Source organism: Melospiza georgiana, chromosome 3 (genome assembly GCF_028018845.1).
Source record: "Melospiza georgiana isolate bMelGeo1 chromosome 3, bMelGeo1.pri, whole genome shotgun sequence".
Lineage (NCBI taxonomy): Eukaryota > Metazoa > Chordata > Aves > Passeriformes > Passerellidae > Melospiza > Melospiza georgiana.
The window spans coordinates 719421-741699 of NC_080432.1; the positions used below are offsets into that span (position 1 = coordinate 719421).

Sequence of the window (22279 nt, forward strand, 5' to 3'; positions counted from 1 at the left end):
TTCAGGAGCCACACCTGGAGCGCTGAGAGCCCAGCAGAAACCTGGGGGTGGGGATCAGTGTGGAGCTGGCCACAAAGCTCTCAGAACACACTGAACCTGACTAATTAACAGCTCTAATTAAAGATCTATCACCAGGAGCAGATGTGAGCTGCAGGAACATCAGAGACTGGCACATGAGCAGTCCTGGCTGGGAGGAAATCCCTCTGCAGCCTTTCCAGCTGTGGGATCCAGGTGCTGTGCACAGGTCCTGCTCATCCCCAGGGAATGGAACCAGCAGCTCCTGATCCCAGAGCAGGATCAAAAGAGAAACTCCTCCCTCTGAGGCTTCTGGGGGCTGCAGTTAAAATTTAGGTGGTTTGGGGATGTTCTCTGGATTTGTGCTACAGAATCACCAGCTTGTGCTGAAGAGAAACCCCAAACTGAGGGAATTTTTGGGGCCTCAGCTCTGGTGTTTTCAGCTCTGAGGTTCCTCACCTACAGAGGGCTCCAGCCCACACTTCTCCTTCTCCCACTTGTTTTTTAAAGCAGAAATTAAAATTTCTTATGTTTCCTTCAGTCCCTGAAGCCCCTGACCAGGGCTGGGTTATCCTATAAAGCAGCTGCAGCCAAGTCCTTGTAAGAGTGAAAATTTCTCTGCCATTTTATACCTGGGAAACAGCAAAAACTGCTACAGCCAGCCTGGGCTGGGGTGAGAGAAGGGGAATATTCTGTCAGGTATGGGTTTCACACCTTTGGGAGAGGGAAATGCACAAATATTCTGTCAGGTATGGGTTTCACACCTTTGGGAGAGGGAAATGCACAAATATTCTGTCAGGTATGGGTTTCACACCTTTGGGAGAGGGAAATGCACAAATATTCTGTCAGGTATGGGTTTCACACCTTTGGGAGAGGGAAATGCACAGAGGAATATTTTGTCATTATAAATTTCAGACCTTTGGAAGAGGGAAATACAAAGAGGAATATTCTGTCATTATGGATTTCAGACCTTTGGAAGAGGGAAATACAAAGAGGAATATTCTGTCATTATGGATTTCAGACCTTTGGAAGAGGGAAATACAAAGAGGAATATTCTGTCATTATGGATTTCAGACCTTTGGAAGAGGGAAATACAAAGAGGAATATTCTGTCATTATGAATTTCAGACCTTTGGAAGAGGGAAATACAAAGAGGAATATTCTGTCATTATGGATTTCAGACCTTTGGAAGAGGGAAATGCACAAAATCACCTGATGGGTTTCCCCTACACACAATAATTGTATTCAATACTCCCTGCCAGTGCTAACAACCCAGCCTTTCTGTGGCAATGCTCGTGTTGAATTATTACATTTCAAACCAACATTCTGCCCTGCATTTATTAATTATGGATTCCACCAACTCAGACACTGAAATCATCCCTTGTCCCCAGCCCCTCTGCAGCTCTCCTGGAGCCCCCTCAGGCTCTGGATCCTTCTCCTCTCACCCCCAGCTCTCCCAGCCTGGCTCCAGGGCTCCTCTGGGCTCTCTCCAGCAGCTCCAGGTGTTTCAGGAAAACCCAAATTCCACTGGGAGCTGCAGGGACTGCCTGGAGCCCTCCCTGCTGCAGCCCCAACCCCAAGAACTCAAACACCGAACCGTCCCACAAGGAAAATGCTCCCCAAAAATTAATTCCCCCTTTCCCCTGGCTGTGCACAAAAGCCCAGCTTTGTGAGCAGGAAATCCTGCACAGCAAAACCCCAAGAGGGTTTTTATGGCCATTTCAGCAAACTCACATTCCAAAATCCTCACTCAGGGGGAATCTGAGGGAAGGCAGGCTGGTGATTCCTCAGGGAGGAATGTCTGGGTGTCCCTGTCCCACCCCAGACACCCAGCATGAGCAATGGGACAAGATCTCTGGGTGTGCCACTGCAGGATTTGTGGAAAATGTTTAAAACATGACAGAAGGAGTATTTGTATATAGATTTTGAGATAAGAAATGCTGATTTAGAAATGTTATGGAATAGGATAGATATTGGATAGGATATAGGAGAGATAAGAGACAGAAATGGAAATAGAAATAGGATAGATATGAGACAGAAATGGAAACAGAAATAAGTTTTAAAGCATGGTTTTATAAAAAAAGAAATGCTTAGAGTGTATTGTAATTAAGAAATAATTGCCTTCTGATTGTGATGGTGGAATTAGGAATTGTGCCCTGTCCCACCCCAGACAACCAACATGAGCAATATCCAACACAGGGACAAGATCTCAGGGTGTGCCACTGCAGGATTTGTAAAAAATGTTTAAAACTTGATAGAAAGTTTATACAGTGTGCATCTGTATACAGATTTGAGATAAGAAATGTTGATTTAGAAATGCTATTGAATAGGATAGATATTGGATAGGATATAGGAGAGATAAGAGAGAGAAATGGAAATAGAATAGATAAGAGAGAGAAATAGAAATAAGTTTTAAAGGATGGTTTTGTAAAAATAAATGCTTAGAGTGTATTGTAATTAAAGAGTTGACTTCTGATTGTGATGGTGTGAATTATAACATCTGTATTGTCTTACTCTTCACAGGAGACTAAAAACAAAATAAAAGTTTTTAAAACATCTCTCAGTTGTCCCATCTTTGAGTCAGAAAACAACTTATTTAGGCATTCCAGGAGCCAGGGAATGGCTCCCCCTGCCAGATGGGAATTGGGAATGAGGAACTGTGCCCTGGTAAAGACTAGGTCATTTTACAGCTCTTTGAAAACCATTAGAAACTGGTTTAAGATTTTTTTAATTTAATTTTTAAATTTAAAAAAATAATTTAAATTAATTTTTTTTAAATTATAGCTATTCTGAGCTTGCTGTACCTGGGATTTCCAAAAGCTGCTTTGTGCCAAGCCCATCTTGTCACGGGCTGTGCCTGACCAGGAGCCCAACCCAGCACAGATCCTGGCCCTGACTGCAATTTAATTGCAATTTAATTGCTTCAAATGTGACAATCCTGCAGCTTTTACCCTACAGCAAGCCTTGTTACAGCAAAAAAATGTATATCTAAATAGATATCTAAATAGAAATTTTTATATTTCAAATTGATAGTATAAACATAATTTATATTTATTTCTATAAGAAAGTATATATATATTTATACATATAATTTAGATATATAAAGAGATATTTTTGTATTTCAAATAGATAGTATAAATATAATTTATATTTATATAAATAAGTATATATAAATATATTCTATTTATACATATAATTTAGATAAAGAAATATTTTTATATTTCAAATCTATAGTACAAATATAATTTATATTTATCTTATTAAGTATATTTATATTTATAAATTTTATGTTTATATTTATAATGTAGACATAAATACTTTTACATTTCAAATATATATTATAAACATATTTATATCCCTTTATATAAAAAGTATGTATTTATAAATATATTTATATTTCTATAAATATTTTATAGTTATATAATTTTATGAGTTTATATATATGAAATTTATAATATATATTTATACATTTAAAATATAGTAATATATTTATATAATATTTCTATTATTTACATTTCTATAATTATAAATTTATTTAGATTTGTATTTATATAATAATAAATAGAATCTATAAGAATATATTTCTATATTAGATATATATTTTATATATAAAATATGTATTTAAAAAAAAATATATAGATATCTATCTATATATATGAGCTCAGCCCCAGCTCAGCTCTAAAAGGAGAAGGCTGAAGGATGAAAGGCACAGCTGCATTTCTCTGCTGCTTTTTTTGGTTTTTTGACCAAAATCCGCCCTGAGCAGGCACAGACTGCATCTCCTGGGTCCCACCTGGGCTCCTGCCCGGGGCTCTGCCCCAAAACCACAGGATTTTAGTAAAAAAGATTGTAAAAAGGTTTAGCAGGGTCAGTGCTGGGTGTTGGCTGCCCTTGTGCTCTGTCACCAGTCTGACCAGTCCATCTCCAGTCTGACCAGTCCACCTCCAGTCTGACCAGAGCCCCTCCAGTCTGACCAGTGACCTCCAGTCTGACCAGTGAGCTCCAGTCTGACCAGGGAGCTCCAGTCTGACCAGTGACCTCCAGTCTGACCAGTGAGCTCCAGTCTGACCAGGGAGCTCCAGTCTGACCAGTCCATCTCCAGTCTGACCAGTCCATCTCCAGTCTGACCAGGGAGCTCCAGTCTGACCAGGGAGCTCCAGGCTGACCAGTCCATCTCCAGGCTGACCAGAGCCCCTCCAGGCTGACCAGTGAGCTCCAGTCTGACCAGTCCATCTCCAAGCTGACCAGTCCATCTCCAGTCTGACCAGTCCATCTCCAGGCTGACCAGTCCATCTCCAGGCTGACCAGTCCATCTCCAGTCTGACCAGTGAGCTCCAGTCTGACCAGGGAGCTCCAGTCTGACCAGTGAGCTCCAGTCTGACCAGTCCATCTCCAGTCTGACCAGTCCATCTCCAGTCTGACCAGTGCCCTCAGGCTGACTGAGCTACAGTTGGTGAATTTGAATTAACACCATTTAGTTCAACACTGTTTAGTTTAACACTATTCAGTCTAACACTATTCAGTTTAGTTTAACACTGTTTAGTTTAACAATGTTTAGTTTAACGCTAGTTTAACACTACCTAGTTTAGTTTAATACTATCTAGTCTACTTTAACACTATCTAGTTTAGTTTAACACTATCTACTTTAACACTACCTAGTTTAGTTTAACACTATCTAATCTAACCCTATTTAGTTTAGTTTAACACTAGTTTAACACTATTCAATTTAATAATGTTTAGTTTAACACTAGTTTAACACTATTTAGTTTAACAGTACTTAGTTTAACACTATATAGTCCAACACTATCTAGTCTAGTTTAACACTATTTAGTTTAGTTTAACACTATTTAGTTTAGTTTAACACTATCTAGTTTAGTTTAACACTAACTTAAGACCATCTAGTTTAACACTATCTAGTTTAGTTTAACAATGCTTAGTTTAACACTATCTAGTTTAGTTTAACACTCTTTAGCACAGACCTGCAGCTGCCCCCAAAGCCTGGCTGTCCCTCCCTCCCTTTGGTCCCTCCCCAGGAGCTCCCTGGGCAGGATAAATTCCACATTTCCCAGAGCTGGGCCATGCTCAGCTCCCTTGGGACAGCACAACCCCTGCAGTGGGCCCTGACCTTTCCCTGCAAAGCACAAGGACTGCTGCACCCAGCTGGCCAAGGGGACTGCAAAACACAATTCAACCAAATTCAGGATGGCTGCTTAATTCAGGCCCCAGGGCATTCACTTATTTTTTAAAGCAGAAATTAAAATTTGTTCTGTTTCCTTCAGTCCCTGAAGCCCCTGACCAGGGCTGGGATATCCTATAAAGGAGCTGCAGCCAAGTCCTTTATTTTATCCTCTAAAGGAGCTGCAGCCAAGTCCTTTATTTTATCCTCTAAAGGAGCTGCTGCCAAGTCCTTTATTTTATTTCCTATAAGGGAGCTGCAGGCAAGCCCTGCACACCTGGGAATCAGGGATGATCTTACCCAGCTCAGTGGGGAAGAGCACTTGGGAGCTGTTTACAAACAGGACCCAGACTCCAAACCTGAAATATTTCAGTCCCAAAACTCCTCAGGAGCAGGGAGTTAACAGCAAACTGGTTAACACCAAGCTGGAAGCAGAGCACCAGAGAGTTTTCCTGCTTTACTCAACTCACCTGATTTCCTTAAGGCCTTCTTTTTGGATAACTTGAAGGATCTCTTTATGGCTCATGGGTGTGTTGGGATATTTCTCCAGGACCTGGCAAGAAAGAGCAGATTGAGAGGAAGTTATTCCTTTGCATTCTGATTTTACATGTAACTGCACCAAAACTTTCATTTAATGGCAGTTATTCCTTTGCATTCTGAATTTACATTTAAGTGTACCAAAACCTCCATTTAATGGCAGTTATTCCTTTGCATTCTGAATTTCTATCCAGCTCCACCAAAACCTCTATTTTAGGTGTTTATTATTTCTTATTAATGTTACAGTCTCACAGCAGTGAGTTCTGCAGTTCTTCACTAACAAGGCAGAAAATGACCAACCATCTCTTGTACAAGGTCTTTTAAAGCTAATCTATCCAATTAAGAAATGACACCTAAATTATTTTCACTTTTAACTCAATAATTAATCCCTCAAAGTCCACAGGGCAGGCTTTTCTGCCCAGTTACAAAATACCACCCAAACCCATGGAGAAGGTGGTGAAGAAGGAGAAGGTGAGGAAGATGAAGGTGAGGAAGGAGAAGGAGAAGAACCAAGTAAAGAAGAAGAAGGTGAGGAAGGAGTAGAAGGAGAAGAGGGTGAGGAAGGAGAAGAAGAAGGTAAAGAAGAAGGAGAAGAAAAAGGAGAAGAAGGTGAGGAAGCAGAAGAAGAAGGTGGTGAGGGAGAAGAAGGAGGAGAACAAATAAGAAGGAGAAAAAGAAGGTGAGGAAGGAGAAGAACAAAGAAGGAGAAGAAAAAGGAGAAGAAGGTGAGGAAGAAGAAGAAGGTGGTGGTGAGGAAAAAGAAGGAGAAGGACAAATAAAGAAGAAGAAGGTGAGGAAGGAGAAGAAGAAGGAGAAGAAGGTGAAGGAGAAGAACAAAGTAAAGAAGAAGGAGAAGATGGTGAGGAAGGAGAAGAGAAAGAGAAGAAGGAGAAGAAAAGGAGAAGAAAAGGAGAAGAAGGAGAAGGGAGGAGAAGGAGGAGAAGGAGGAGAAGGAGGAGAAGGAGGAGAAGGAGGAGAAGGAGGAGAAGGAGGAGAAGGAGGAGAAGGAGAAGGAGGAGAAGGAGGAGAAGGAGGAGAAGGAGGAGAAGGAGGAGAAGAACCAGCCACCACCCTAAAGCCTCCATCTTGCCCCATATTTATTCCATATTCTAAACCCCCAGACTCCAAGTTTTCCACCCTGTGACGTCACACACTTGTACCCAACTCCACACCCACAATCCCAGTGCTCTCAATCAATTCTGGAAGTTTCTCCATGGCCTCAGGTCAAATGCAGTGCTGTCCTGGGGGTCAGAGTGTGTCAGCACAGAAAGGCTGAAATTCTCAGCACCCACAATTCCAGCAAGAGGCTGTTTGAAACCCCCTGCACACACCAAGTTCCCAACTCTGGCCCCTAGAATGTTTTTTTTTTGTTGAAGGGCCCCAGCACCAGCCCTGCCCCGGCCCCCGGGGTCCCTGAGCTGCTCCCAGGGGTCGGGCAGGCAGAGCTGCAGCTGCAGGGAGCTGCTGCAGCAGGCAGATGCCACTCACCACACGTCACCGGGATATTTCAGGACATTTCAGGCCATATTCGTGCTGGGCAGGGGGATGGGCAGGAAATGCCTCGTTTCCTCTTAATCATCAGCTCTGACCCGAGCCCAGCACATCAAAGGCCGGGCCTGACTTAGGCTCAGCACAAACCCAGGGGGACTCTGCAGAAGGACGGGAGCAGTTCCCCCTCCTCTCTTGAGCAGAACCCCCAGCCCTGCAGGACCCTGCCCCTCATTCCCTTGGGCATCCATCCCAAGGTTATCCCAGTCCCCTCATTCCCTCAGGGATCCATCGCCAGGTTTATCCCAGTCCCCTCAGGGATCCCCAGCTTATCCCAGTTCCCTCAGGGACCCCCAGGTTTATCCCAGTCCCCTCATTCCCTCAGGGATCCATCCCCAGCTTATCTCAGTCCCCTCATTCCCTCAGGGATCCATCCCCAGGTTATCCCAGACCCCTCTGGGATCCCCAGGTTACCCCAGTTTCAGGGATCCCCAGGTTATCCCAGTCCCCTCATTCCCTCAGGGATCCCCAGCTTATCCCAGTCCCCTCAGGGTTACCCAGTTTATACCAATCCCCTCATTCCCTCAGGGACCCCCAGGTTATCCCAGTTCCCTCATTCCCTCAGGGATCCCCAGCTTATCCCAGTCCCCTCATTCCCTCAGGGATCCATCCCCAGGTTATCCCATTCTCTCAGGGATCCCCAGGTTATCCCATTCCCTCAGGGATCCCCAGCTTATCCCAGTCCCCTCAGGGATACCCAGGTTTATCCCAGTCCCCTCCTTCCCTCGGGGATCCCCAGGTTATCCCAGTCTCAGGGACCCCAAGGTTATCCCAGTCCCCTCAGGGACCCCTAGTTTATACCAATCCCCTCATTCCCTCAGGGACCCCCAGGTTATCCCAGTTCCCTCATTCCCTCAGGGATCCCCAGCTTATCCTATTCCCCTCATTCCCTCAGGAACCCATCCCTAGGTTATCCCATTCTCTCAGGCATCCCCAGGTTATCCGAGTCCCCTCATTCCCTCAGGGATCCATCCCCAGGTTATCCCATCCCCTCACAGATCCCCAGGTTATCCCATTCCCTCAGGGATCCCCAGGTTATCCCAGTCCCCTCATTCCCTCAGGGATCCATCCCCAGGTTATCCCATTCCCTCAGGTGAAATCAGGAGAGGAGTGAAGCTGAGATCCATCCACAGGGAGCTCAGGGCCATTTCCACCACACCAAACTCTGACTGGGCATTTTCCTCCTGGGCACTGTGTTATCCCAAATTTCCCTCCCTGGATGTGCTCCATGTGGCTCAAATTAATCAGATTTGATTAATTTGTCCCCAGTGAAGGCTGAGTTCCACCAGGGAACCTCAGCCAGGGCAGAGGGGAGAAAAGCTGCTCCATTTCTGTCCCTGCACCTCTCCCAGGCGTTAACCCTTCAATGCCCACAGGGCCCTGAGCTCAGCAGGGTGAGGCTGCACAGGCCTGGCCTCCTGCCACCCCCGCCTGGCTCCCTGCAAACCCTGCTGGGCTGCTCTGGGAAGGTCACAGGGGAACATCAACCAGCTCTGCCAGCTGTCCCTGCTCTCCAGGACATTCCTGGAACCACAGAGTCCTTTAGGTTGGAAAAGCCCTTGGAGATCACCAAGTCCAACCCAGCACTGCCAAAGCCACCACTGCCCCATGTCCCCAAGTGCCACATCCACAGGGCTTTTAAATCCCTCCAGGAATGGGCACCTCAAACCTCCCTGGGCAGCTGTGCCAGGGCAGGACAGCCCTTTCCAGGTGGGAATTGCTCCAAATATCTACCCTGAGCCTGCCCTGGCCCAGCCTGAGGCCATTTCCCCTTGTCCTGTCCCTGTCCCCTGGCTGTGCCCTCCTGTCAGGGACTTGTGCAGAGCCACAAGGTCCCCCCTGAGCCTCCTTTTCTCCAGGCTGAGCCCCTTCCCAGCTCCCTCAGCCCCTCCTGGGGCTCCATTCCCTTCCCTGGACATGCCCCAGCCCCTCCAGGACTCTCTTGCCCTGAGTGTCCCCATGATGGGCTCAGGATGGGTTTCCAAAAGCACACAGAGAGATGTTTTCCTGAACCCCCAAAGCACACAGAGGGCTCCCTGAACCCCCAAAGCACACAGATGTTTCCCTGAACCCCCAAAGCACACAGAGATGTTTCCCTGAACCCCCAAAGCACAGGTGGTTCCCAGAACCCCCAAAGCACACAGATGGCTCCCAGAACCCCCAAAGCACACAGAGAGATGTTTCCCTGAACCCCCAAAGCACACAGAGAGATGTTTCCCTGAACCCCCAAAGCACACAGAGAGATGTTTCCCTGAACCCCCAAAGCACACAGATGGTTCCCAGAACCCCTAAAGCACACAGATGGTTCCCAGAACCCCCAAAGCACACAGAGGGCTCCCTGAACCCCCAAAGCACACCAATCTCAGAGCACAGGGCACAGACCCCGTCACCAGGCTGCACTCCCTGCTCCGGGAGCCTTTCCCACCCTCCATGGCCCTGTGGCTCCCCCAGCTGCTCTCGTGGCTCGCTGGGGCTCTGCCAGCCCGGGATCAGAGCTCCTTGTGCTGGGCAAGGCCAGAGCAGGTGCCAGCCCAGCCCAGGGTGCCCTGCCCTGCCAACAGCCTCTCTGTGCTCTCCAGGAAATGTTTGACACCAGATAAACAAAGCAGCTCACACTCCTGCTGCCACACAGGCTGCTCCAGGAGAACCAGGAACGAGGATTAAAGAGACTCTCAACAAAACAGATGCACCTTTAAAGAGCTGATACGCCTTAAGGAGCTTCTGCCCTCTCCTCTGCCCTTTTAATCCCATATCAGATCTTTCACCCGAGTCATTTTAGTCACTGTGTGTGAAGAAATAAAATCCTACAGAGTCTGAGAGGGAACTCAGCTCTGGCCAACTGAGCCAAGCTCATTGTCAATGAAAGAGCTCACCACACTCCTGCTGCATCTGGGAAAGATCTGAGAGATGCATTTGGGAAAGCTCTGAGAGATGCATTTAGGAAAGCTCTGAGAGATGCATTTGGGAAAGCTCTGAGAGATGCATTTGGGAAAGCTCTGAGAGATGCATTTAGGAAAGCTCTGAGAGATGCATTTGGGAAAGCTCTGAGAGATGCATTTAGGAAAGCTCTGAGAGATGCATTTGGGAAAGCTCTGAGAGATGCATTTAGGAATGTTCTCAGAGATGCATTTTGGAAAGCTCTGAGAGATGCATTTTGGAAAGCTCTGAGAGATGCAAGTGCTGCCCACATAAACCTGGATCAGGCAGTGTTCACAATTAAAACCTGTGTTTGAAGTGGTTGGGGTTTTCTGGAGGTGTTTTTATCCGCCCATCAAGGTTTAATGGGGTTGTTTGGGGGTGTTTTTATCAGCCCATCAAGGTTTAATCCAGAGATCCTCCACAGCTGGATGTGAAGGAGAACCTCAGCCCAGGAAAGCTTTGGCAAAAATGCACTCTGGAATTCGTCCTATTGGTTATTCCCTTATACAAAGAAGGATTTAAAACTGATGTTATAAACACAATCAGCACTTCCACTCGGGTTCCTTCCTGGAAATAGAACCTAAACGTCCTGAACCCACGAATGCAAGCAGCTGAGCAGCTCCCACCTGGCTCAGACAAGCTCTGCAGAGGCAGGCAGCAAAACCTGACCATCTGGTTCCACCTCAGCCTCACATCCAGGAGGGAATTCCAGCTGCAGCCACCATGGAAATGGGAGAAGCTGCCCATGTGCTGCCAGCAGGGCATCACCCTGCCATGCCAGCCTGGCACACAAGCGGGTCAGCCCTAAAAAGCCCCAGAGGATGTGAAATTGCTGCTCAGTAACCCCCAGAAAACACAACAGGAGCCCCGGGGGGGATGAAGGACTTGACCCAGATTGCAGGATCTGCTCCACTCATCCCATTAGGCAAATGCTGGCCAGGATTTAGGCAGAAAGCAGGTCAGGGAGGGATGGACAATCCTGTGGCATCAGGAGCCAGGTGCCACTGAAGGGCACATTTCACACTGAGCTGGCACAGGGCTGGAGCAGCAGCAGGGCAGGGAGATCCCAGAGCCACCTCCCTCCCTGCCTGGGGACATCTCAGCTGGGGGATCCCAGAGCCACCTCCCTCCTTGGGGACATCCCTGCCCAGCTGGGAAATCCCAAAGCCACCTCCCTGCCTGGGGACATCTCAGCTGGGGGATCCCAGAGCCACCTCTCTCCTTGGGGACATCCCTGCCCAACCTTTACTGTCCCAGTGTCCAGCCTGGCCTTGGGCACTGCCAGGGATCCAGGGGCAGCCCCAGCTACTCTAGGCACCCTGCCAGGGAACAATTCCTAATTCCCAATATCCCATCCATCCCTGCCCTCTAAACTTTCTGATTTCTGATGCTTCATTTCAAATATCTCTCCACAAGGACACTGAGGTGATTCTTCAGTTTCTGGATCAGTGGAAAACTTGTCCAACCAAAAGACTCCATGAGCATTCTGAAACTGCCCTGAGCTCCCACCAGCTTCCAAAGCTCCTCCAGCTCTAAGTGGAGAATAAACAGCTCCAGAGAATCACAGGATATCCTGAGCTGGAAGAGACCCACAGGAATCCAGCCCAACTCCTCCTCGAAAAAATCCCAACAGGGTTAGAGCAGCCCCAAGGGCCAGGAGAGGTTTGCTGGCTAGGAGGGATTTTTGTGGGGAAAAGCAGGAGTGACCCCCTAGAAAAGCACTCAAAGCTTCTGGCCTGGGAGCTTACAACCCTGAATTCACATCTCTGAATTCACATCCCTAAATTTACACTCCTGAATTCACATCTCTGAATTCACATCCCTAAATTTACACTCCTGAATTCACATCTCTGAATTCACATCCCTAAATTCACATCCCTAAATTCACATCCCTAAATTCACATCTCTGAATTCACATCCCTGAATTCACATCCCTGAATATACAACCCTGAATTCACATCCTCGAATTCACACCCCTAAATTCACATCCCTGAAATCACATCCTTGAATTCCCATCCCTGAATTCACATCCTTAAATTCACATCCCTAAATTCACATCCCTACATTCAGAACCCTGAATTCACATCCTTAGATTCACATCCTTGAATTCACATCCCTAAATTCACACCCCTGATTTTACACCCCTGAATTCACATCCCTAAATTTACATGCCTAAATTCATATCCCTAAATTCACATCCTCGAATTCACACCCCTGAATTCACACCCCTAAATTTACAACCCTGAATGCACATCCCTGAATTCCCATCCCTAAATTCACCACCATGAATTCACACCCCTAAATTCACATCCTTGAATTCACAACCCTGAATTCACATCCCTAAATTCACACCCCTGAATGCACATCCCTGAATTCCCATCCCTAAATTCATCACCATGAATTCACATCCCTAAATTCACACCCCTGAATTTCACACCCCTGAATTCACATCGCCAAATTCACATCCCTAAATTCTCACCCCTACATTCACATCCCTAAATTCACACCCCTGGATTCAGCCCAGCAGATAAACTGGAACAGCTCCAAGGTGAGGTTGGAGCAGAACACCAGGAACAACCTGGGGATGAGGTGGGAGAGGGATTTGTGTCTCTTGGGGGCACTAACAGGGTGGCCTTTCCCAAAAACCCCTCTGTGCCATCCCTGAGGGTTTGAGAAGGTCGTGCAGGGGATCTAAGAGTGAATTATCTGTCACCCTGTTCTTCTAAGCCTTCTGATGTTTACATTCTTGTGAGGAACTTTCTCACACATTTTCTGTAAATAACTCATTCTTTTCTGGAGGAGGAGACATTTGATGGACTGTTGGTTTGTCCAGTGTCATTGGAGAGGTGGCACTGTCATCCTCCAATCCACTGTCACTTTTGAAAATCTATAAATGCTGGAGTCAGAAATTAAACTGTCCTTCTTTTTCCCTTGGAGATTCCAGTTTTCCTGTTGATTTATTTCATGTCCTATAGTGACAATTATCAGCAAGAGACAATTATCAGTTGTAATTATTATTCCTAAGACAGACCTGCACCGCTCCTGGCTGTCCACTCAGGCTGCCCCCACAGCACAGGGATTTGGGGTTCACACCAAGCAGACCTGCAGCACTGCTCTGACACTGAGCTGTCAATATTGAATAAATTCATGTTTGAGCTCAAGCCCTGCAGCAGTGCCTGCCTTCAGCCACGGAGCTGGCACAGGGCTGGAGCGTTTCCCATTGTCACCAGGGTCACCATTTGTCAACATTGTCCCAATGTCACCATTTCCCACTGTCACAATGTCACCATTTCCAATTGCCACCACTGTCACCATTTTATTTGTCAACATTGTCCCAACGTCACCATTTCCCATTGTCACCACTGTCCCAATGTCACCATTTCCCACTGTCCCAATATCACAACTGTCACCATTTCCCATTGTCACCACTGTCCCAATGTCACCATTTCCCACTGTCCCAATATCACAACTGTCACCATTTCCCATTGTCACCACTGTCCCAATGTCACCATTTCCCATTGCTGTGCTGGATTTTGTTGCTGCTCATTGACTGAGCTGCCACTATTAATAAAACACTATCAAACTCACAACTTAGAGATAAATATTCCTTCCCATCTGGAGCACAGGGGAAACCTCAGCCCTCATCCCTTCCTTTCAAGGCTGGAAAACACAAAAAGCTGCCCACAGACCTGGAGGAAACAGCAGCTCAAGGATGGACAGGAAGCCTCAGTGGCCTGAAGTGTCACAAAAATGACATTTGAAGGACATTTGGTGCCCTGTTAAGGGAAGTGTCACAAGAAATGACATTTGAAGCACATTTAAGGGAAGTGTCCTGTGTGTTGAGACTGTAAATAAAAGCAGTTTGTTACTGGTTTTATTTACAAATCATCTACAAGTCAAACCCCTGAACTGAAATTCTTCCTTGCAGAATCTCTGAGAGGGGGAAGGGGAAAGGGTCTCCACAATTTGAATTTTCACAAGAAATTGAATTTTCACCTCAGACTGGGCCACACTGGGGTCTGCACAATTTGAATTTCCCTCTTTCCATAAACATGCCATGGGAATAAACAACCCCAGGACTACCAGAGACAGATGAAGACCCAATGATTCTTCTGCTTCTGATGCAGAATCAGATGCAAGCACATGAGAGCAGGATGAAGGGGAAAGCCTGAACCTCCCTGAACCCCAACACCCTCCAAAGGGAGCTCAGAACCATTCCATGAGAGACTGGACAGAGCTCAGAACCATTCCATGAGATATTGGACAGAGCTCAGAACCAGTCCATGAAATATTGGACAGAACTCAGAACCAGTCCATGAGAGACTGGACAGAGCTCAGAACCATTCCATTGGACAGAGCTCAGAACCATTCCATGAGATATTGGACAGAGCTCAGAACCAGTCCATGAAATATTGGACAGAGCTCAGAACAAGTCCATGAGAGACTGGACAGAGCTCAGAACCAGTCCATGAAATATTGGACAGAGCTCAGAACCAGTCCATGAAATATTGGACAGAGCTCAGAACAAGTCCATGAGAGACTGGACAGAGCTCAGAACCAGTCCATGAAATATTGGACAGAGCTCAGAACCATTCCATTGGACAGAACTCAGAACCATTCCATGAGACATTGGATAGAGCTCAGAACCATTCCATGAGATATTGGACAGAACTCAAAAGCATTCCATGACAGAATGGACAGAACTCAAAAGCATTCCATGAGAGAATGGACAGAACTCAAAATCATTCCATGAAATATTGGACAGAACTCCAAACCATTCCATGAGAGAATGGACAGAACTCCAAACCATTCCATGACAGAATGGTCAGAACCCAAAACCATTCCATGAAATATTGGACAGAACCCAAAACCATTCCATGAAATATTGGACAGAACCCAAAACCATTCTATGAGAGACTGGACAGAACTCAGAACTATTTCATTGGACAGAACCCAAAACCATTCCATGACAGAGTGGACAGAGCTCAGGAGAAAGGCAATAAGGGAACAGGACTTGGATACAGCCAAAGAATCACTTCTGGCCCTGCCAGTGAGATATGGCAGAGGAAATCACAAAACCCTCTGAGAGCACATCCAAGCACATTTAACAGGAGCTGATTAATTTGATTTACTTGTCCCAGCCACCAAAGAGCTGTGACCAGGTGCATTTCCACCTCCTGCAGCTGCTCCAAAGGGGTGGCACAGGTGATCCCTCAGGTCCCTCCAAGCTAAACCAAGCCTGGGATTTTACACCAGGAAACATCACTGGTTTAGGGTTTTACACCAAGAAATATCACTGATTTTGGGCCTGGGGAGGAGAGCACAGCCTGAGCAGGAGGAGCTGCCCCAGGGCTGCAGCAGCTCCAGAATCCCCCTGCAAAAATCCCATGAACCAGACTGGGAGAGATGAGCGATGCCAGGGGTGACTCTCACAACTAAAATCTAAATATCATGTATATATGTTAGGAGACGTTTTATAGATTTATGTTTTACCCCCCCTGCCCAAATCACAGGAACCAGACTGCGAGCAATGCCATGGGTGATTCTCACAATGAAAAGCTAAATATAATGTAGACATGTTAGAAGTTTTACAGATTTATAGTTATCTTTTACCCCCCTGCCCAAATTCCATGACCCAAACTGTGACAGATGAGTGATGTCATGGGTGACTCTCACAATAAAAAGTAAATATCAAATATACATCACGTCAGAAGAAGTTTTATAGATTTATAGTTATCTTTTACCCCCCCTCCTGCCCAAATTCCATGACCCAAACTGTGACAGATGGGTGATGAGGCCATGGGCGACTCTCACAATTAAAAGGTAAATATCATGTATATATGTTAGGAGAAGTTTTATAGATTTATCATTATCTTCTACCCCCCTCCTGCCCAAATTCCATGACCCAAACTGTGACAGATGAGTGATGTCATGGGTGACTCTCACAATAAAAAGTAAATATCAAATATACATGTCAGAAGAAGTTTTATAGATTTATAGTTATCTTCTACCCCCCTCCTGCCCAAATTCCATGACCCAAACTGTGACAGATGAGTGATGAGGCCATGGGTGACTTTCACAATAAAAAGTAAATATCAAATATACACGTCAGAAGAAGTTTTATAGATTTATAGTTATCTTTTACCCCCCTCCTGCCCAAATTCCATGACCCAAACTGTGACAGATGGGTGATGAGGCCATGGGTGACTCTCACAATTAAAAGGTAAATATCATGTATATATGTTAGGAGAAGTTTTATAGATTTATCATTATCTTGTACCCCCCCTACCCAAATCACAGGAACCTGACTGCGAGCAATGCCATGGGTGATTCTCACAATGAAAAGCTAAATATCATGTATATATGTTAGAAGCTTTATAGATTTATCATTATCTTGTACCCCCCCTGCCCAAATCACAGGAACCAGACTGTGATAGATTAGTTAGATGAGTGATGCCATGAATGACTCTCACAATTCAAAGGTAAATATCCTGTATATATATTAGGAGTAGTTTTACAGATTAATAGTTATCTTTTATCCCCCACCTGCCCAAATCACAGGAACCAGACCGTGACAGATGAGTGATGCCATGGTTGATTCACAATTAAAAGGTAGATATCATCATAAAAGGTAAATATCACCTTAAAAAAAGGTAAATATATGTTAGGAGAAGTTTTACATTTACAGTTATCTTTTATCCCCCTTGTGTTGTTATCAGAGAGTGCCCTGGGTTTGGGATTTTGGGAGGGTGGGATTGTCACTATGGCATCCTGACATCCAATCAGGATTTAGGGATTTAAACTCCACCACTGGACAACAAAAATTAATCAATGGACACAACATTGGGAAGGGCTAAAGGGTTAAAAGGCAAAACCTCCTTGTGTGGGTGAGCACATGGTGAGAAAATCCTCTGCCTTTTTTCTCTATTCAGTCTGCTGTTGTGTTTTTGACAAGGTTTTAATAAACCTTTTAAATTTTTTTAAAGTGAACAGCATTTCTCACGAGACAGACCAAGCAAAAGTGCGGCAGAGCTCTGTGGTAAAATCCACACCTACAGCACGTTTATGGCTCTAAACAAGGAAATTGTTCCCTGGGAGGGTGGCGAGGGGCTGGGAAGGAATTCCCAGAGCTGCTGTGGCTGTTTCATCCCTGGAATTGTCCAAGGCCAGGTTGGACACTGGGGCTGGAGCACCCTGGGACAGTGAAACGTGTCCCTGCCATGGCATGAGGTCACATTTAAGCTCCTTTCCAACCCAAACTGTGACTCTGTAGAATACAGAGAATATCTCTGGGATCCTTCACCAGCTCTGAGTTTGTCTCCTGGAGCGCAGCAGTGGAGAAGAGCTGCTCACATTTCCACCTGGGAATTTCAATTTCCACAGCATCACAAACTGCTGGCAGAGGCACTGGGGGCACACCTGGGGTTCCCCTCCTGGCACAGCCACCTCTCCCTGCTCTGCACATCCCAGGGCTTTTCCAGCTGCTCTGCCAGCCTGGGAAAGGTGGGCAGCCCTGCCAAGCCCAGAGCCAGCCCCTGGGGCAGCTGCTGAACTGCTGTGCTGCTAATTGGGCTGGTAATTACAACCAAAGCAGCCCCACCTATGAAAAATGGGCTTCCCCCAGCTCCAGCAAGCACCTGCACAGCCACAGCTGCAGGGGTGGCACCTGCAGCACCTCAGAGCCCTCCGAGAGGTTAAAATTCCCAGCAGGAGCAAAGGAACTTGGAAATGAGTGTTGCAAACAGCAGGCCAATAATGGGATTATTGTGACTGGAAGGAGGATTTTGTAGTCTGCTGCTTTGCTGCAGCCATCAGAGGGGATTACACTTCCCCCTCACCCTGCACAGGTCCTGTCTCCACACAGGAACCATTTTTAAGCCTCCATTTGTGTGTTAGAGATGCCCAGGATGAGCTCAAAGCAGATTTCAGCTCACTACAACTGCCAGGAGCAGAAGTGCAGGTGGCAGAGGATGCAGCTGAGCCCAGAGCTGCAATCTGGCTTTACTGGGAAGTGAGAGAATCCCAGAGACCCTGAGGCTGCAAAATCCCTCCAAAGCATCCAGTGCCAGCTTTGCCCAATGCCCACCCTGTCCCCAGCCCAGGGCACCAAGTGCCACATCCAGGTGCCACCTGCAGGGATGGGCACTGCCAACCTCCCTGGGCAGCCCCTGCCAAAGCCTGAGCACCTTTCCATGCAGAAATTCCTCCTGGTGTCCACCCTGAGCCTGCCCTGGCCCAGCCTGAGGCCATTTCCCCTTGTCCTGTCCCTGTTCCCTGGCTGTCCCCTCCTGTCAGGGACTTGTGCAGAGCCACAAGGGCCCCCCTGAGCCTCCTTTTCTCCAGGCTGAGCCCCTTCCCAGCTCCCTCAGCCTCTCCTGGGGCTCCATCCCCTTCAGGTTCTCTCCTGTCAGGTCTCCAGCACGCAGTGAGGGGCACCTGATTTTCCTGAAATCCTTCAGGAAAAACTTGAAAAAATTTAAGGAAAAATCCCTCCAAGAGCTGCAGCTGCCTGGGGATGTGTGTGAGTGAGGAGTGAAGCAGAGTGCCCTTCTCCATGGACGTGTGCCAGGGTCTGTGCCAAGCCCTGCCCAGGCAGGAGCTGTTTCCCTGGAAGCAGTGCCAAGGTGATTCCCTGGCAGCACACACAGAGCTGTGCCAGAGCTGGGGGCACCACCTGCCCTGGCCTTCAGAAACCTCTGCAAAGGCATTTCACAGCTGGGACAGAGCAGCCCTCGCCTCAGCACCGTGTCTGCCTTGGAAATTCATCCTCAGCCACAGCCTGGGATCAGGGAAGGAGCGGTGATAATCCTCAGGGGCTAAAAACCAAATAAAGCACCACCAAAAAGCCCAACAGAGCAACAAACAATCACCTCCAGAAAAAAAAAAAAAAAACCAACAAAAAACCAAACAAAACAGGAAGGCTTTACCAGCTTCAGGTATCAGCTCATTCTGCAAGCAGGGATTGATCCCTGAACCTCCCTGAGATGTGACAAACCCTGCCAGGCTCTCCAGGAGGAGCCTCCTGGGCTCCACAGCAGCCTCCAGACATTTCCCAGGAACAACGAGGGAGGAGAGAGAGCTGTGCAGAACAGGAGGCACCAAGGTGAGCAGAGGATGGAGCAGCTCTGCTGAGGAAAGGCTGGGAGGGCTGGGATTGCTCACCTGGAGAAGGGAAAGCTCTGGGGTGGCCTTGCAGGGCCTGAAGGGGTGAACAGGAAAGATGGAGAGAGAGAATTTACAAAGCATGGAGAGGACCCAGGGAATGGCTCCCACTGCCAGAGGGCAGGGATGGATGGGAGATTGGGAATTGGGAATTGTGCCCTGGCAGGGTGGGCAGGCCCTGGCACAGGGTGCCCATGGTGCCTCAGGTTTGGCTTTTCTGTTTTTCACATTCTGTGCTGCTTTAGTGTGTGGGTCTGGGTTTCATATCAGGGATGCTGAGCTCTGGGCACAGAAAGGCTCTGGAAATGCTCCCTGGCTGGACACAAAGTGCTGAGGTGATCCTTCTGTGAGGCACAGCTGCTGCAGCTTGTGCTTGAGAGTGCCAGCATGGTTTGGGTTGGGAGAGGCACTAAACCTCACCCAGTGCCACCCTTGCCATGGCAGGGACACTGCCACTGTGCCAACCCCAGTGTCCAGCCTGGCCCTGGGCACTGCCAGGGATCCAGGGGCAGCCCCAGCTGCTCTGGGTGATGCCTTGTGCAGGCTGAGCTGGAGCAGAGGCTGGGCAGAGCTAAAGAATCAAACAGGGATTTATTCAAAGCATCTCCTGCATGGATCCACCTTGGGCAGCACAAGGGCCCAGCCAGGGCTGCACCCAAGATGAACCAAAATGGTCCCAAAATGAACCCAAGATGAACCAAAATGGTCCCAAAATGAAGCCAAGATGAACCAAAATGGTCCCAAAATGAACCCAAGATGAACCAAAATGGTCCCAAAATGAACCCAAGATGAACCAAAATGGTCCCAAAATGAACCAAAGATGAACCAAAATGGTCCCAAAATGAACCCAAGATGAACCAAAATGGCCCCAAAATGAATCCAGGAGGAACCAAAACGGTCCTAAAACGAACCCAAGATGAACCAAAATGGTCCCAAAATGAACCCAAGATGAACCAAAATGGTCTCAAAACGAACCCAAGATGAACCAAAATGGTCCCAAAATGAACCCAAGATGAACCAAAATGGTCCCAAAATGAACCCAAGATGAACCAAAATGGTCTCAAAACGAACCCAAGATGAACCAAAATGGCCCCAAAATGCAGAACCAGGCACGGGGTCTGTCACTGTGATCAGTTCTGCTCCATTTGCACCCTGCAGTTCATTGTCCCATTCCAGCTTTAGCCCCTGCAGTCCCATCCTTGTTTTTCTCTCTCCTGTTTGTGCTCCTGGGCTGAGATTTGGGTCATTTGTCCTTGGTGCCCAGCTGGAGCAGGAATTGTTTTGTGTCCCTGCTCTGTGCCCAGAGCTCAGCATCCCTGATATGAAACCCAGACCCGCACACCAAAGCAGCACAGAATGTGAAAAACAGAAAAGCCAAACCTGAGGCACCATGGGCACCCTGTGCCAGGGCCTGCCCACCCTGCCAGGGAACAATTCCTCATTCCCAGATCCCATCCAGCCCTGCCCTCTGGCACTGGGAGCCATTCCCTGGCTCCTGTCCCTCCATCCTTGTCCCCAGTCCCTCTGCAGCTCTCCTGGAGCCCCTTCAGGCCCTGCCAGGGGCTCTGAGCTCTCCCTGGATCCTTCTCCCATCCAGGTGGGCACCCCCAGCTCTGCCAGCCTGGCTCCACCCCTGGCACTGCTCTGGGTGCAGGATCCCAACCTGAGCCTGGCACAACTCCAGCCCTGGCACAGCCTGAACACAAACTGTGTGCTGCCCACCCCCTGAACTCCCAGCAGCAGCAGCTTCTCCCCTCCTGCAGGTGGGTTTGGAGCTGCAGGACCCCAGCCCTGTCCCAGCACCTCCTGCAGGTGGGTTTGGAGCTGCAGGACCCCAGCCCTGTCCCAGCACCTCCTGCAGGTGCATTTGGAGCTGCAGACCCCAGCCCTGTCCCAGCACCTCCTGCAGGTGCATTTGGAGCTGCAGGACCCCAGCCCTGTCCCAGCAGGGCCAGCAGCCCGTCCCAGCTCAGTGCAGCTGCAGAGAGAGGCAGGAAATGAGAACAGGCTGTTTATCAACAGTGACTTCCTGCCCTCCTGGGGACCTTCCCTCACCTCCTGCTGCCCCAGTTTGCAGCCCCACAGCTCTCCACAGCAGTTCCATGGAATTCCCTCCTCTCACCTTTGAGCTAAATTAATCAATTCGGTTAATTCAAGAATAATTCACCTCAGTGTGCTGCAGAACTGGAGGAGACCTAACCCCAAACTCCCGGCCAGGAGGGCTAAAGTGGAGCAAGAACAGATCAGCACCAGAAGTTAATTATAAAAAAAAACAATGTTTTTGCTGGTTTAGCTGCCTCAACCACCTGTGAGCAGCAGTGCAGAGGTGAGAGAGCAGGAGAGGGAGCAGAAAATGCAGCTGGGATGGCCTGAGGCTGCTCTGCAGGGAGCTGGGGAGCTCCTCAGGACAAGCCTGCATGGAGAGCCAGGTCTGAGGAGAGGCTGAGGGAGCTGGGAGAGGAGAAAAGGAGGCTCAGAGGGGACCTTGTGGCTCTGCACAAGTCCCTGACAGGAGGGGACAGCCAGGGAACAGGGACAGGACAAGGGGAAATGGCCTCAGGCTGGGCCAGGGCAGGCTCAGGGTGGGCACCAGGAGGAATTTCTGCATGGAAAGGGTGCTCAGGCCTTGGCAGGGGCTGCCCAGGGAGGTTGGCAGTGCCCATCCCTGCAGGTGTCACCGGGATGTGGCACTGGGTGCCCTGGGCTGGGCACAAGGTGGGCATTTGGCACAGGTGGGGCTGGATGGGCTGGGAGGGATTTTCCAGCCTGAATGATCCTGGGATTCTGTGAGGTTCCAGCAATCTCTGCCTGGAGCTGTTTGCAGCTCAGGGCTCTGTGAACGACCTTCCTCAGGCACTCTGTGATAGTTTGGGGTCATTTTCCCCAGGAGGAGCCCCCAGCTCTCTGCCCTGCAGCAGCTGCT

General features: G+C 48.1%; 1 protein-coding gene across 1 annotated transcript in view; it reads right to left on the bottom strand.

Moving 5' to 3' along the window:
• Positions 1-22279, bottom strand: part of ASXL2 (ASXL transcriptional regulator 2) — a 49918-nt gene that overhangs the window by 26015 nt on the left and 1624 nt on the right. Inside the window, exon 2 of the mRNA XM_058021731.1 lies at positions 5661-5743. Coding sequence (XP_057877714.1) covers positions 5661-5743 — 83 coding nt within the window. The remainder of the gene's footprint in view (positions 1-5660; positions 5744-22279) is intronic.